This window comes from Theropithecus gelada, chromosome 5, assembly GCF_003255815.1.
Source record: "Theropithecus gelada isolate Dixy chromosome 5, Tgel_1.0, whole genome shotgun sequence".
Taxonomy (NCBI): Eukaryota; Metazoa; Chordata; class Mammalia; order Primates; family Cercopithecidae; genus Theropithecus; species Theropithecus gelada.
The window spans coordinates 109,641,300-109,657,850 of NC_037672.1; the positions used below are offsets into that span (position 1 = coordinate 109,641,300).

Sequence of the window (16,551 nt, forward strand, 5' to 3'; positions counted from 1 at the left end):
CTCTGCTCACTGCAGCCTCGACTTCCCGGGCTGAAGAAATGCTCCCACCTCAGCCTCCTGAGTAGCTGGAATCAAAATGCCACCACCACGCCTGGCTAATTGTATTTTTAGTAGAGACGGGGTTGCCCAGGCTGGTCTCCAACTCCTGGGCTCAAGCAATCCTCCCGCCTCGGCCTCCCAAAGTGCATACAATCTCTTATATGCAGTTTCTTTTCTATAGAATCTCTCTTACACACACAAATGACACTCAACGTCTGTCTCACACTCTCTAATGGTTTCTTACACACGCATAATGTCCCTCATACATACACACAGCCTCTCTCATCGTGTACAATCTCCCTCAGGCAGTCTATGTCCATAGTTTTTCACACAACCCCCTTCTTCTCTCAGTCTGTCGGCCTCTCAATCTCTCACACACATCCCCCCCACTACACACCCCGTTGGCCCCGCCCCCCTGTCTTGGCCCCTCCCCTGTATGGCTCCGCCCCGACGGCCGGGGGTTGGGCGAGCCAGTGACAGGAGGGGCCGGGCTGGTACTTCAGGCGCCCAGGCCGGCGGGGCGCGCTCCGGAGGCTCCTGTCAGCTGCGGGTGCGGCAGATCCCAGGGCAGCCCTCGGGCGGCGGCGCTCCCTAGTGCGTCGCGGCGTGGTCCTCCGGCGGCTGTCCCGGGCGGCAGGAGTTGGTGGCGGGATGTGCTCAGCCGGGGAGCTGCTGCGGGGCGGCGACGGCGGGGAGCGCGACGAGGACGGGGACGCGCTGGCGGAGCAGGCGGCGGCAGGGACCGAGCGGGATCCCGAGGCGAGCCCGCGGCGGCGCGGACAGCGGCCGAAAGAGAACGAGCAGGTGAGCGCGGGGAGGGGCGGTGGCGGAGCGTCAGGGTCTGGGGCCGCGAGCCCCGCCCAGCGGTGGAGGGAAGGGACCCGGCCAGTGGGCCGCGCCGCAGCTCTGCCCCGCGTGGGGCACTGGCTCCGCGGCTCTCTGGGAAGCCGCCGCCGGGAGCGGTTAGACGGCGCTCCCGGGAGGAACCGCGGGGTCGCGCGAGTGCGGACGCCAGCGCCAGCCGCGGGGTCGCGTGTCTGACGGGGTCAGCGTGGCCAGTCCCCTGGCGTCCGGCAGAGGATTCTCAGGCCGGCGCCCAGGGCTCGGAGGAAATGCCCTCCATAGTGGTGATTTATTTAAAAGCCTCACTTGTAAACACTTCTTTTTCAACTTCGAGTCCGTGCCTTGCGCCGGGACTCCCCTCCCGCCCTCCATCTTGCGTTTCCGAGCCCACACCTAGCGTGTCTGGAAGGTGTGGGTGGATTCCGTCCAAGGGCAGCGCTGAAAGCATGAGTAGGAGCGGGTGTTACAATGGATGTCTTGACAGGGACTCTCCCAGAGCAAGTTCTTCACATAAACACAGATGAGATCAAAGCTTCAGTTAAGAAGTGGAGAGGCAAGAATATGGCTTTCGGTTAGCATTATACTAAAGAGAAAGAAGTATAAGAGGCCAGCCATAATAAGGGAAGAGAGAAGTTGGGTTATTTTTTAAACTCGCTGAGTTTGATCTCATTTAAATAAAGTGTGATAATGGGCATTATAACATCAGATATCTTAAAGATTAGGCAAAAGGTTTAATTTTAAAATTGAATTGTATGTTGGATGAATTTTCTACAGCAAATACAGTGTTTAGACTTTCCAAATACCTGAGGTAAGCCAATCTTTAGAATCACGTTAAGGAGCAGGAATTCAAATGATTATTGGCCTTTATTACAGCCTGTACTGTTAGAACAATTAATACCTGTCTCTCCTCATCTTTCTTCATCTATCCTTTCTGTCACATTTCACAAATTCCAGTATCATCACTAAATGCGTTAATAGATGTATACCTTATATTGTTTCAATAGGTTACTTAGGAAACAGAGTAACACTGTGCAGCACACAAAATATGCCTTAGCGTTAGGTTTGTTCACCACGTGGAGTGTAATTTTTCATCTGTGACAATATAAGAGAAAATGACTCAAGCAAATAATTTGGTAGCTAGTTCTTCTGATTGCCTTCCTAGTGGTTTTTCCCGTTAACTGTACTCAGTTGCTCAAGGGCTTGGTTTCCTCTAGCTTAAATTGCTCAACTGGAAAAGTGAAGAAGACAGCGCAAGAATTCCTTTGGGGGTGGGGAGGGGGTGCATTTGAGCAGGGGTTTCCAAAGTAAATTTTCAAATGGTTGTAAGGGAGCATATAAAATACTTCATTTAAGCTTCTGTGCACTTCATTAGTATGATTATGTAGACATCACTAATAGCCGTGTTCTTTCCAAAATTGCTTATGTTACAAAGTAAAAGGATAAAACAAAAAATGAAATGTATATCTTAGAAAACAGATATCACTTTGCATACCTGCTCCTTCATTGAATGTCATGAAAGTTCATTTTCCTGTACTCTTTTGAAGTGTTATTTTTATCATTCTCTTTTTGCCTCAAAATTTATTAATGTATTCGAAGCCCCCATACACAATAATTAAAAATCACTTCTGAGATAGGCATTACCTACTACATTAGCAGCAAAGAAGAATTTGTCAAGAAGCCAAAAATAAGCAAAAACTTGGTGCAACCCAACCCATTGGTGTAAAAAGCAAACTTTTCTGATAAATCGTTTCTTGGTAATATTATCATAAAGCCTTGCTGTTTTTTTTCAAGTCCTGTAAATGTAAAACTGTTATGCCTTACATGTGTAAATATATTTGAGGGAGAAATGTAATTAACAACAATGGCACATATCCCAAGGACTCGTTTTATTTAGCTTTTATTTAAGGAGATGATTTTTGTTTGTCGTCTTGGTTGTTTTAAGGATACAAGGACGCCAGGTTACAAATGGAATATTTTTGAAAGATTGGTTTCTAAGTTCATGATTTAGAACTTAAGGTGAACTTTTCCATGAAAACAATGATATAAACAGAAACAGAACCAAAACTAATTAGCTGGAAATGAGACAGAGGCCATCTTCCTGCCGTCTTTTGTGCTTGGCACGCTCACTTGGTGTTCCAGAGTCATGGATAGCCTCATGGATATTGAGAGGAAATTAGAGGCAGGAGTTAGCAGAGGCACTCCTTCTAACCCGGAAAAGAGCTATGGTTGTATGCTCTTGAACTCAATAACTCCAGAGGCACCTGACTTGTGCTCCTCTAACTCTTTCAGTGATTTTGTCAACACCTAATTTTCTGTACTAAGTCCCTTTCTATTTCTATTCCCCTCACAGAGTTTGCCCTTTCCTGATAATTTGATGGAGGTTTCTTTCTTGGGCTATTTTTCAAGCTAAAGCCTCCTCCACATACATCCCTTCCTTTACTGATTTTTCTTTCCACTTCTATCTGAAAGGTTCATTCCTTTTCCTCAACCTGGAAGGCTCTTTGATCAGCTTGTTGTTATAATACCAGAACAAAATGTATCTTTATTTTGTTATTTATTTCATATAATACTGAAACGCTAGTATTAACATAGGTGTTTTATTACTAGTTAAGATATTGTCTGCATCATTTTTTACAATTTGTCCTTAGATGCTACTCCATTTGAGCAAAAAATGAAGGTTCCTCTGTCCTTTTGGCCTGAGTCTTTCCAGGTAGGGTGACTGACAAAGGAGGCCTGGTTAAAATCAAGTCACTTAAGAAAGAAGGCATTGGGAGAATGAATCAAGTCCCGTAGATGAAGAAACTGTGCCAGGTTTGAAGTAGGATCAGGTGTCTAAAGAGAGAGAAGCAAGGGAAAGAAGGAATTTCAAGGAATGACCAAGGAACTGAAGAGACAGGACATAGCTATTCCATATATATGTTGGTAATAGTGTGCATGAGAGATGATCCAAGTATGTTCATGAGGGTGAATGCCAGGTGGCTTTACCTAAGAATTTCTGTGCCTCGATGCATAGCTGGAAGGCTAAACATTTCCAGTCCATTATTATATAATCTTAAATGTCAATAGCATCTGATTAGATGTGGCACAATGTACACTTACAATCTGAAATAACCTAACATGACCCTCTTACCTAGAGAATAGGGAAGTCCCATTATCCTTAGATTGACTTTAGAATTATTAACTCGAGCTTTAACATCTTTATGATGATAAAAGTAATGTGTGCTTTGGAAAATTAGAACTATAAAAAGATCTAAAGAAGAAAAAAGCCTTTGAAATCCCACTCTGAATAATATTTTGATATCAAATATGAAACATTTGGTATCACTACAGTATATTCATTTGTCTATGTGTATATGCATATATACACACTTTTTTTTTTTTTTTTTTTTTTTTTTTGAGATAGGGTTTTGCTATGTTGCTCAGGCTAATCTCAAACTACTGGCCTCGAGCAATCCTCCCATCTCAGCCTCCCAAAGTACTGGGATTACAGGTCTGAGTCTCTGTGTCCAGCCACACACGTATTTTTAACATGTTTTAATATAAATAGAATTTTGTGTCTTCTTTTACAAAAGGTTGTGTCATTTTCCCATGTTATGGAAATTCTATGTGAAAACTCTCTTTAGGGCTGCCAAATAATTCATTCCCCTAACACCGCACATTGAAGTTGCTTCAAGCTTTCTTTTATAAATCATGCTGTATAATCTTTTATAATATTAAGCATTATATTAAAATCTATATTAAGTTTTTTATTTTTGTTGGTATTATGAAAAGGATTTTTTCCATATCATATTTTATTTCTGGTGTCTAGCTATTGGCTCTTATGTATTTCATTTTTAACTGGCCACCTTTCTAAATTTTTATACTGGTACTAATAAATACTAGTATCTCTTAGACTTGATTTTTTGCATCTTCTAGGTATATAATTATCCAGTTTATAGATAAGAATGATTTCGCTTCCTTTCAAATGATAATGTCTCATTTCTATTTCTTGCCTTTTGCAATGTGTAGAACTTTCAGAACAATGCTGGCTTATAGATAAATTTAAGTAAATAAATGAAGGAACTTCTGTAACAGCATTTGCCAAAGTGTGTTCCATGAGATGAGCTGTAAAAAAGAAACAAAATGGGGGGTCAGTGAGGGGGCCCATGCCTTTTTATCTATCAGTAGAAATATGATTAACAGTACAGATTCTAGATCAGGGATACCTGGGTTTGCCTTTTATTGACTGTAACTTTAGGCAAGTAACCTCTCTGGGCTTCAGTTTCTGCATCTGCATAATGGGAATAATTGTATCAACTTTGTAGGATTATTGGAAGTTTTATATGAATTAATAATATGTGAGATGTACTTAGAGCCGTCTCTGGCACGTAGCTAGCATATGAGTGTTAGCTGTTAGACCTAATTTTGAACCAAAGTCCTAACTGAAACAAAATCTGAGAAAGGCAATTTTAATTTTTCCAGCCTTTGCAATTAGAAAAACACCTTAGGAGAAAAGCAGAATAGAACAGTGTTAATATAGTTTGGATGTTTGTGGCCTCCAAATCTCATACTGAAGTGTGATCTACAGTGTTAGAGGTGGGGTCTCGTGGGAGGTGTGTTGGTCATGGGGGTAGATCCCTCATAAATGGCTTAGTGCTATCCCTTTGGTGATAGGTAAATTGTCACCCACTTAGTTCACACGAGATCTGGTTGTTTAAAAGAATCTGGGATCTCTTACTCTCTCCCTCTCTCTCCCTCCTTCCCTCCCTCCTCCTTGCCATGTGACACTGCCTGCTCTCCCTTCACCTTCCACCATGCTTGTAAGCTTCCTAAGGCCCTTACCAGAAGCAGATGCCAGCACTAGGTTTCATGTACAGCCTGCAGAACCATGAGCCAAATAAACCTCTCTTCTTTATAAATTATCCAGTGCTATATTATCTGTGTCTGATTTTTTTTTATAGCAATGGAAACTGACACAAGTATTCCTCAACTTTAATGTGCATAGGAATCATCTCTTATTAAATGCAGATTTTGATTCAGCTGGTTTGGAGTGAGGTCTGAGATTTTGCATCTCTACAAGCTCCTAAGTGATACTGATGCTGTGCCCGTGGACCACATTTTGGCAAGGGAATGGAGAATAAGCAAGTCAATATACTGTGTTTACCACACTTGCCCTTCAACATAGTATCAGTAATACATACATATGAAGTTGTTTAACCATTTTCTTAGAAGTGTATATTTCAACTCTTGGTAAAATATGAGAAGCCAATAGTTGTTCCCTAGGCCACATTATTTGCTGTAGGTCCTACAGCTAACTCATGCTAGAGCAGACTAGAACCCAGGTTTCTGAACACCAAAGCTAGTGTTTTTTGTTTGTTTCATAAATACAAAAAGCACATTACATGATGGAAGAACAGTCTGACAAATTTTCTGCCCTTCTTTAGATTGTGTAGTTCAAAACTAAATGTTAGTTTATACTCACTTCCTTTCACATATTTTAAAAGCAGTTTGCAAGCAATATTGTAACAAGTGCTATGAGCTTAGATGAATTCTGCCCTAACTTAATCTCATCTTGTTCCTAAGGACATCCAGTCACTAGAGTAACTCAGGGAATAATTTTGCATTTGATAGGCATCTTTTGTTCATTTTTTTAAATCATCCCGACTGGAACTTCTAAATCAGTGGTTCTCAACTGGGGGTGTTTTGTCCACAGGGGGCATTTGACAATGTCTGGACATTTTTTTATTGTTGAGACTAAGGGGATGGTACTGACATCTAATATGAAAAGGCCAGGAATGCTGCTAAACATCCTATAATGCTATAGTCCCCTACAGCGAAGTATTGTCAGGCACAAAATTTCAATAGTGCCAAAGTTGAGAAACAATACTCAAAATATGTAAGGGTTAAAGTCCTTTGAGTTGTCAAAAGTAATTACTCTGATAATAGATATTCCAATAGATAGTTTAAAATTGTTTATTTGCTTGAAACCTGTATTTTAAACAGACTTCCAAATGATCCCTTTTCTCTGTGTCTCTTCTAGCAACTCCTCAAATGCAACGTGCTGTATTTTGCTTTCTCGCACTTTCCTTTTCTGCCTTTCTTTCCTACCAACCACCTACTTTCTGTCCCTGTTGAGTCTCATTCTCCCATGTGTTTTATCCTTCTCCACCCATCTCGACCACTTTCTCTTCTTCTGCATACATCTTCCCCTACCTCTTCCACGTCTTTACAGAAGCTGAGCATTATGAAACAATGAAAAGGGGTTTGAAGTACGACAGATCTAATTTTGAATCCTGGTTTTACTACTTTATTAGCCCCCGTGATCCTGATTACTTAATCCCTCAGAGATTCAATTTCCTCATTGGTAATGGGTATAATGCTACCCACCTCTTAAAGTTTTTATGAAGATTCAGTCTCATTTTGTATGTAAAATGCCTTAACACATGGGAGGTAGGCCCTCAATAAATATTTGCTCCTTATTTTTCCCTCACCTTTTCTATTTTTCATCTTTTTCTCTGATTTTCCTCCTCTTATTTCCCTCAACTAACACATCATAGAACTGTGTTTTTAGTACATGTAATTCTCAAATTTATAGAATATTTATTGAACAAAGTGTTAAGATTGTCTTTTCTAAACATTAAATACATTGTTTCACAATCTCTAAAGAAAAAATTAAACCTGTCAACCTAAATTATGTTGTTTTTTTATGTAGATCTCTAGTTGGTTTTTTTTCCCCTTGTTGCTCACTAATCCTTGAAAGGAAAAATACCCACCTCCTCTGTACAAACTATTCTCAGTTTCCTATTCAAAAGAAGTGATAAGGCAAGATTAAAGGGAAAAACTAAAAGTACCATGACATCAGTCTTGCTGTAACCAAAATACGTAGAAATTCTGTGTCTCCATTCCTGTGTTCTTTAAGACTTAGCAAAACTATCCTCATTTTCTGTCTTTTCTGGAGTCATAATCTTATCTTGCAGTAACAGCCACCTATCTCCAAAAACCTTGTTTCTACTAGTTAGTTATGTTTTATTTCATTGTGTTTGTGTGTTTAAGAGAATTAATAAGATACTTGAAGTGTAGCTTCTTTTGAGCAGATCAGCTGAGTTTCTAACTAACCTGATGCAGAAGATACTTTGTATCTTCTGATCTTTTTCCCCATACCCAGTGTTCCCCCCTCCCCACAACCATTTAACTTCATTGACAGCTGAGTCTTATCTTGGCATAGGAAGAGGAAGTGATTGGCTTTATTTCTTGCTATTTTCTTATGCAACAACTGCAGCTTCTCAGGGTTCTAATCAAAAGGAAAGCATGGTACAAATGTTTTTAACTTTATGGAAAATAAAGGATAAAATTATTATTAATACTTAATATCTAAACATAATGTTAAGAAAGTTAAATTCCCATTGTGGTTTTTACTATATTTATTTTCATGTAACTTTTTAAATATCTGTGTTTGAGAATTTCTTTTATTTGCTCTTCCAATTAATCCAAAATAATTTAATTTTTGTTTTGATTAAACAAAAATTTAATCCTCTTGATTAAAGTTTTACTTAAATGTCTGCAGATGGTCTACAGAGGTAGGGAATTTAAGTTTGATGTTGCGTGACTGCAAATTCCATCAGTCTGACTGAATTGAGGATTTCTTATTCCATGAGTTTTAGAGGTAATAGTAACAGAAGTGAAATTTTCACTGCCAGAAATTGAGAATTGAGAAGGAAAGTCATTTTTCAGGAGAGATACTTGATTTTGACTACTTTTTTTCCCTAAGTTTGATACTTTACTTTTTTAAATTTATTTCTGTTTATTTTTGAGACAGAGTTTTCCTCTGTTGCCCAAGCAGGAGTGCAATGATAGGATCTCAGCTCACTGCAACCTCCATTTCCCAGGTTCAAGCAATTCTTTTGCCTTAGCCTACCAAGTTCCTGGGACTCCAGGTGCATACCACCATGCCTGACTTTTTGTATTTTTAGTGGAGATGGAGTTTTGCCATGTTGCCCAGGCTGGTTATGAACTTCTGGCCTCAAGCAATCTGCCTGCCTTGGCCTTTCACAGGGCTGGGATTACAGGCATGAGCCACCGTGCCCACCCTGGCTACTTTTAATGAATAAGTTCACCCATCTTGTAGTAGCATCTAGCATATTGTCCTGCATGTACAAGGTACTAAGTAATGTCACCAGAGATTTCATATTTTTTTATTAAAAAAAGGAGGTTTTTGAAAAAGTATAAAATGTAGAAATTTCTTAACCTGCAGTTTGAAATCAAAAAGAGGCTTGGGCAGGGCACAGTGGCTCATGCCTGTAATCCCAGCACTTTGGGAGGCTGAGGCGGGTGGGTCACCTGAGGCCAGGAGTTCGAGACCAGCCTGGCCAACATGGCGAACGAAACCCCACCTCTACAAAAAAATACAAAAATTAGCTGGGTGTGGTGGTGAACATCTGTAATCCCAGCTACTCAGGAGGCTGAGGTAGAAGAATCGCTTGAACCCAGGAGGCAGAGGTAGCAGTGAGCTGAGATCATGCCACTGTACTCCAGCCTGGGCGACAGAGCAAAACTCTGCGCCCACCGCCCCATCCCCAGCCCCCGCCCCAAAAAAAGAGGCTTCAGTTAGGCATATTCTTGAATTCGTGGCCCACTATTATATATCATTAGTTTATGAAAAGCCCTTCTCTTATTTAATTATTTTTCCATTGTATAACCATTTCTTTCACTACAATAGGCAGTTTTTCCAATACGTCTGTTAGATATTATGGAAATTGAGTGTATCTTTTTGACTACCTGGTGGTTTCATTTGTGTATTTGCAATTATGACTTATAATTTTAAAAATATTGAATCCCGGTAGTTAAAATGAAAAATGAATGCAAATTTTGATATTTTTCAGTTTATAATCATTTCAAAGACTAAGTTCTAGTTGATAGTCTCATTGGTTTTTATCCATCCCCTCAAAAAAATCTTTTTTCTTTTATTGGTTCTATGTAGTTTAGTGGGAGGTAAGTATAAAACAATGCTATAATTTTTCATTTACTGATAAATGACAAACAAGTTATAATGATAAAGAAGTTATAAATTATATAATATATAATATAATGCTGTTATTAGATGAAGCCTTATATAGGTAGTAAATTTTTACATTTCATTATATCATTTTTTAATGTTTTGTAGGAAATGAAAACTGCAACTTCTTATAGAGTCCGATAAATAGGAAAATATGTCCAGCCTCACTAGAAAGAAAAGAATTGCAAATTAAAACAATTAGGAATGATTTTTCACCTATCAAATTGTCAAAGATTAAAAAGGTGAAAGGTGTGGGGTTAGAGATATAGTGTATAAAATACTATATGGCTATATGAGATATAGTGTATAAAATACACTAAAAATTAGAGGTATAAGTTAGTTCAGTATTTCTAGAAGGAAATATGATATCAAACCTTATGAACAGATACTATTATTGCCCCTAGTTTAACATGTACAAATTGCAGAGCAAGGAAGTTAAGTAACAGTGAAAGTATAGCAGCTAGTAAGTTGCAGAGTTGAGATTCAAACCCATGCTTAACAGCCCTAAACTACCAAGCTAGTGTTTGGCCATGAAATCAATTTAGTGGATTTTAAACAGGATAGGATAATATGGAAATTATTAGAATGCATCACACATGGTATGAGTGTCACTTTGTAGAACTTAATATGTACTAGTTCAGGATATATTTGTTATTGTGGATAACAGTCACGATCACTGCAGTAGCACAGACAGATCAATTCTATCTCAGGTGATGTACCTGGAACTCTTCCCCCAGATCTTCCCTTGGCAGAGCTTCATATCCCAGCATATCTATTACTTCCTCCGAAAGTTCAGCTCTGACTACTTTGTGGAAAGAACCTCCCACCCCATAATCCTCTCTTCCACTAGCCTGTTTTCTTTTCCTCATAGCTCTTCTTGCTAGTTGAAATTATCTTCCTTGTTAGTTAATATGTTTATTCTCTGCCACTCTTCACTGACCTCTCCACAGGCACACTCTAAAATGTAGAGTGTGTGCCCAATCCCCATGAGGACAGAGATTACATTATATGGCAAATGTTTCAGAAAATTATTTGGGCATCTCCGAGCTACTAGAGATGAATCTGTCAAAACTTCTATTCAAAAACGTACTTGCTAGTAAAAACTCAATTGATGTTTTTGCTGAAGAAGTGTGACTTCCCAGGTGAAATTACCATGACTGAAATTAGTTTTCAAGAGGGAGAAACTTGGACTTTGTGTATAACAGGAACATGTCCTTTTATCAGAATTAACAGAAGAGGAACTAGTGATGTTAGTTGTGCATTGAGCTTAAAAGATTTCTGTGAAACATTTGTAAAATTGTAGGCAAGGATGTAGTCCTTGAAATGCAGTATTTAAAAATATCACAATATAAAGAAGGTAAAAGGCTAACACATATAGAAACTGGGCATATTAACTTGTATTGCTCTAAATTTTGAATTCTGTTTTTTGTTTTTTTGAAAATAGGATAGTAAGAAACCCAGATAGTCAATGAAGCCCAGAGCTAGTAGAAAGATAGTGAATAAAATTCTTATCAGCCATTTCAATTGTGACAATTGAAATTGAAATTATAATTTTCAAAAAGGTAAAAAGTATGGCTCTCATTAAACATAAAAGGAACACGTGTTAAATATTTTATGTAACTCATGATTTAGAGGGAACCCGGTAAATGTTACAACCTTTTCAAAGAAGAAATCAAAGAACTAAAAATATTTATGGAGAAGATATGTTGAAATGGATTTCAAAACTGGCTTTTTCCACAGGCAGAGAGAGGGAAGTCAATTGAACCTTAACTGGAACAGAATTTATTCCTATAGATAAGAATATTTTTGCATTGCTCTCAATTATCTGTAATTTACAGACTTTAAAATAACTCAAAGACCATGAAGACTAACAATGTTGTAAACAATGCCGTAGAGACACCCAATAATTTTTTTTGCTTATTCTAAATAGATAAATAGAGAAAGAAACTTTAGTATTAGACAAAGATAATTTCTAAAATTTGCTACACACAGTAGATTAATTTCTGGATAGCAGGGCTATGTATGTCTCTTTAGAGTGTCGTGTGATGTTAGAAAATATTAATTCTATTCCAGTCTTCTTTCCTAGTACTGTTGAATGCATACATTCAGTGTACATGTGAAAGTGCATAATTTACATGAAAAAAAGTAAAAATTGATTTCTTTTTGACATTCTTCTGTTGAGTTATTATACAACTAAAACTAACCTGAATCTGAGATCACTCCCAAAAACCCCAAACATTTACACAAAAAAATTTGGTGAGAACAAGATTGCTGCTCAAAGGATTCCATATCTATGTCTAGCTTTTATTTAGCACAGAAATCCCAATTGCTTGTTCATGTCATCCTAGCATATTTTCTCCGTGTGTTGAGTGGTCACTTGTTCAGAGACAACTTTGTCTACTCAAGAGTTTCACAGCAATGTAGAGGCACATTTCATTTAAGCTTTTAAATTTAAAGAAGGGCAGGAACAAAATGAATTTTTTCCATAGGGAATTAACCAATTAGCATGACTATCTTTGGCATCAATAAAAATATCCAATGTAAAACACTTGAGAAAAATTACATAAAAAAATAGATACCAAACTTTGTCATTTATTATTTATTTTATTAATTATAATTTATTATTATGGTTTATTTAATAGTAATATACTGAAAAAGGTATAATGATTCTGCCATTTCTGGATGATAATATTTTCTTCTTGGAGTTTAAATGATTCGCTATTTGGAAATCAAAGTCTTTGGGTACTCTATATTTGGCTATGATTTTCAACCTTAAGTTGCTCTAACAATCTTGCTACATACTAAAGATACTTTCTCCTTTTACATAATATTGAACATAAATTGTTTTAACAACTGATTGTAATAATTGTATTATATAAATGTTTCTGTATTTATTATTATTTATTTTTCTGGCTAGCAGGTACTTTCTTGATAGCTTTTAACCCATTCATTTCAAAAATTTAATGAGCTCCTACTGTTTTTCCAGGCACCGATCTAAGTCAAGATATAAGGAAACAAATAAAAACAGGCCACATTTCATTTCTAATTAATCTTGTGTTGTAAGTAGGGAAAGAGAGACAATGCATAAATGAACAAGTATATCAGCCAACAAGTAAATCATTGGGTTGTATGCACTATGAAAAAAAAAGCAGGAAGGTAGACAGGGAGTGTGGATATGAACTAGGATTGCTATTTTTATTGTTATTCTTATTTTTTCATTGCTATTGATATATAATATTTGAACATATTTATGGGGTACATGTGATATTTTGAAGCATGCATTGTGTAATGATTAAATCAGTATATTTAGGATATCCATCATCTCAAACATTTATTATTTCTTTGTGTTGGGAACATTCAAATATTCTCTTCTAGCTTTTTTGAACTATACAATATATTGCTGTTAACTGCCGTTACCTAACTGTGCTATTGAACACTAGATTTTTTCTTACTGTATGATTGTGCTTTATCACCCCCTTTCCCCCCATACATACATACTTCCCAGCTCTGTTAACTGTCATTCTACTGTCTCCAAAAAAATCAACCTTTTTAACTCCCACATATGAGTGAGAACATGTAATATTTGTCCTTCTGTGCCTGGCTTATTTCACTTTTAAATAAAGTGGTCATGGAAGAGCTCACTGAGGTAATAGTTGAGCAAAGACCCAAAGGAATTGAGAATTATCTACTTGACTGTGCCCCTCTGTTTGCTTTGACTCTTTAGTAGGGTAGAGCAATTTAAGTCCCAGTTTTAGTAATTATGGTAACATACCTGTCTTCAATCTAGATTCTCAATTCTTTCTCACAATCCCCACTTCCAGTTCTCTATATTTTGTTGCTATTTTATTTGCTCCTACTGTAAGCAAATGCAAATTCTTTGTGGAAAGATGGAAGGAAAAAGTAAACTAACTATGGACTTATTTCAGTTAGCAAATTTCCTCTTTTAAAAGGTGCATTTATTATACCAAAGCCAGACAAAGACACATCAAAGAAAGAAAACTGCAGACCAATATCTCTGATGACTATTGATGTACAAATCCTCAAGAAAATATTAGCAAACCAAACAATATACTAAAAATGTTATTCATCATGACCAAGTGCGATTTATCCCAGGGATGCAAGGATACTTCAACATAAATCAATGTGATGTATCAACAGAATGAAGGATAAAAACCACATGATCATTTCAATTGATGCTGAAAAAGCATTTGATAAAATTCAACATCCTTCATGATTTAAAAAAAAACACTAAAAAACTGGATATAGAAAGAAAATACCTCAATATAATAAAAGCCACATATGACAGACCCACAGCTAGCATCATACTGAATGGAAAAAAACTGAAAGCCCTTCCTCTAAGATGTAGAACATGAGAAAGGAATGTCCACTGGTCACCAGTGTTATTTAACATAGTAATGGAAGTCCTAGCTAGAGCAATCAAACAAGAGAAAGATACAAAGGGCATCCAGATTGGAAAGGAAGAATTCAAATTATACTTGTTTGTATATGATATGATGTTATATTTGGAAAAACCTAATGACTCCATCAAAAAACTATTAGAACTGATAAATTCAATAAAGTTGCATAATACAAAACCAACACACAAGAATCAGTAGCATTTCTGGCTGGGCACAATGGCTCATGCCTGTAATCCCAGCACTTTGGGAGGCCGAGGTGGGCAGATCACTTGAGGTCAGGAGTTTAAGACCAGTCTGGTCAACATGGTGAAACCCCATCTCTACTAAAAAATATAAAAATTAGCTGGGCATGGTGATGCATGCCTGTAACCCCAGCTATTCGGAGGCCGAGACAAGAGAATCACTTGAACCCAGGAGGCAGAGGTTGCAGTGAGCCAAGATCACGCCGCTGTACTCCAGCCTGGGCAACAGAGCAAACCTCCATCTCAAAAAAAAAAAAAAAAAAAAAAAATCAGTAGCATTTCTCTATACCAACAGTGAACAGTCTGAAAAAGAAAAATTTTAAAACTTATTCCATTTACAATAGCTACAAATAAAATTAAATACCTAAGAATACATTAACACATTTAACCAAATAAGTGAAAGATGTCTACAATGGAAAATGTATAACACTGACGAACGAAATTGAAGAGGACACCAAAAAATGGAAAGATATTGCATGTTCATGGATTGGAAGAATCAATATTGTTGAAATGTCCATACTACCCAAAGCAATCTACAGATTCAATGCAGTCTCTATCAAAATACCAATGACATTCATCACAGAAATAGAAAAAACAATCCCAAAATTTATTTAGAATCACAGAAGATCCAGAATAGCCAAAGCTATCCTGAGCAAAAAGAACAAAACTGGAGGAAACACATTACCTGACTTCGTATTATACTACGGAGCTTTAGTAACCAAAACAGTGTGGTCCTGGCATAGAAACAGACACATAAATCAGTGGAATAGAATAAAGAGCCCAGAAACAAATCCACACACCCACAGTAAACACATTTTCAACAAGGTTGCCAAGAATATACACTAGGGAAAAGACAGTATTTTCAATAAATGATGCTGTAGGAAAACTGGATATCCATATGCAGAAGAATGAAACTACATCCCTATTGCTTTCCATATACAAAAATCAAATCAAAATGAATTAATACTTAAACACCTCAGACTATGAAACTACTACAAGAAAACATTGGGGAAAAGCTCCAGGACATTGGTTTGGACAAAAAATTCTTGAGTAATACCCACAAGTACAGGCAACTAAAGCAAAAATGTACAAATGGGATCACATCAAGTTAAAAAGCTTCTGCGAAGAAATAAAGATGTTCTTTGAAACCAATGGGAACAAAGACACAATATACCAGAATCTCTGGGACACATTTAAAGCAGTGTGTAGAGGGACATTTATAGCACTAAATGCCCACAAGAGAAAGCTAAATGCCCACAAGGAAAGATATAAAATTGACACCCTAACATCAATTAAAGAACTAGAGAAGCAAGAGCAAACACATTCCAAAGCTAGCAGAAGGCAAGAAATAACTAAGATCAGAGTAGAACTGAAGGAGATAGACACACAAAAAACCCTTCAAAAAATCAATGAATCCAGGAGCTGGTTTTTTTTAAAAGATCAACAAAATTGATAGACCGCTAGCAAGACTAATAAAGAAGAAAAGAGAAGAATCAAGTAGATGCAGTAAAAAATGATACAGGGGATATCACCACTGACCCCACAGAAATACAGACTACCATTAGAGAATACTATAAACACCTCTATGCAAGTAAACTAGAAAATCTAGAAGAAACAGATTAATTTCTGGACACATACACTCTCCCAAGACTAAACCAGGAAGAAGTTGAATCCCTGAATAGACCAATAACAGGCTCTGAAATTGAGGCAATAATTAATAGCCTACCAACCAACCAAAGTCCAGGACCAGACGGATTCACAGCTGAATTCTACCAGAGGTACAAAGAGGGGCTGGTACCATTCCTTCTGAAACTATTCCAGTCAATAGAAAAAGAGGGAATCCTCCCTAACTCATTTTATGAGGCAAGCATCATCCTGTTACCAAAGCCTGGCAGAAATACAACAAAAAGAGAATTTTAGACCTATATCCCCAATGAACATCGATTCAAAAATCCTCAATAAGATACTGGCAAATCGA

The 16,551-nt window shown here is 37.5% G+C and overlaps 1 protein-coding gene across 1 annotated transcript in view; it reads left to right on the plus strand.

Moving 5' to 3' along the window:
- Nucleotides 1–477: 477 nt before the first annotated feature.
- FAM241A (family with sequence similarity 241 member A) overlaps nucleotides 478–16,551 on the plus strand; it is a 39,954-nt gene continuing 23,880 nt past the window's right edge. The window contains exon 1 of the mRNA XM_025385918.1: nucleotides 478–843. Within this exon, the coding sequence (XP_025241703.1) occupies nucleotides 691–843 (153 nt within the window). The 5' untranslated portion in view covers nucleotides 478–690. The remainder of the gene's footprint in view (nucleotides 844–16,551) is intronic.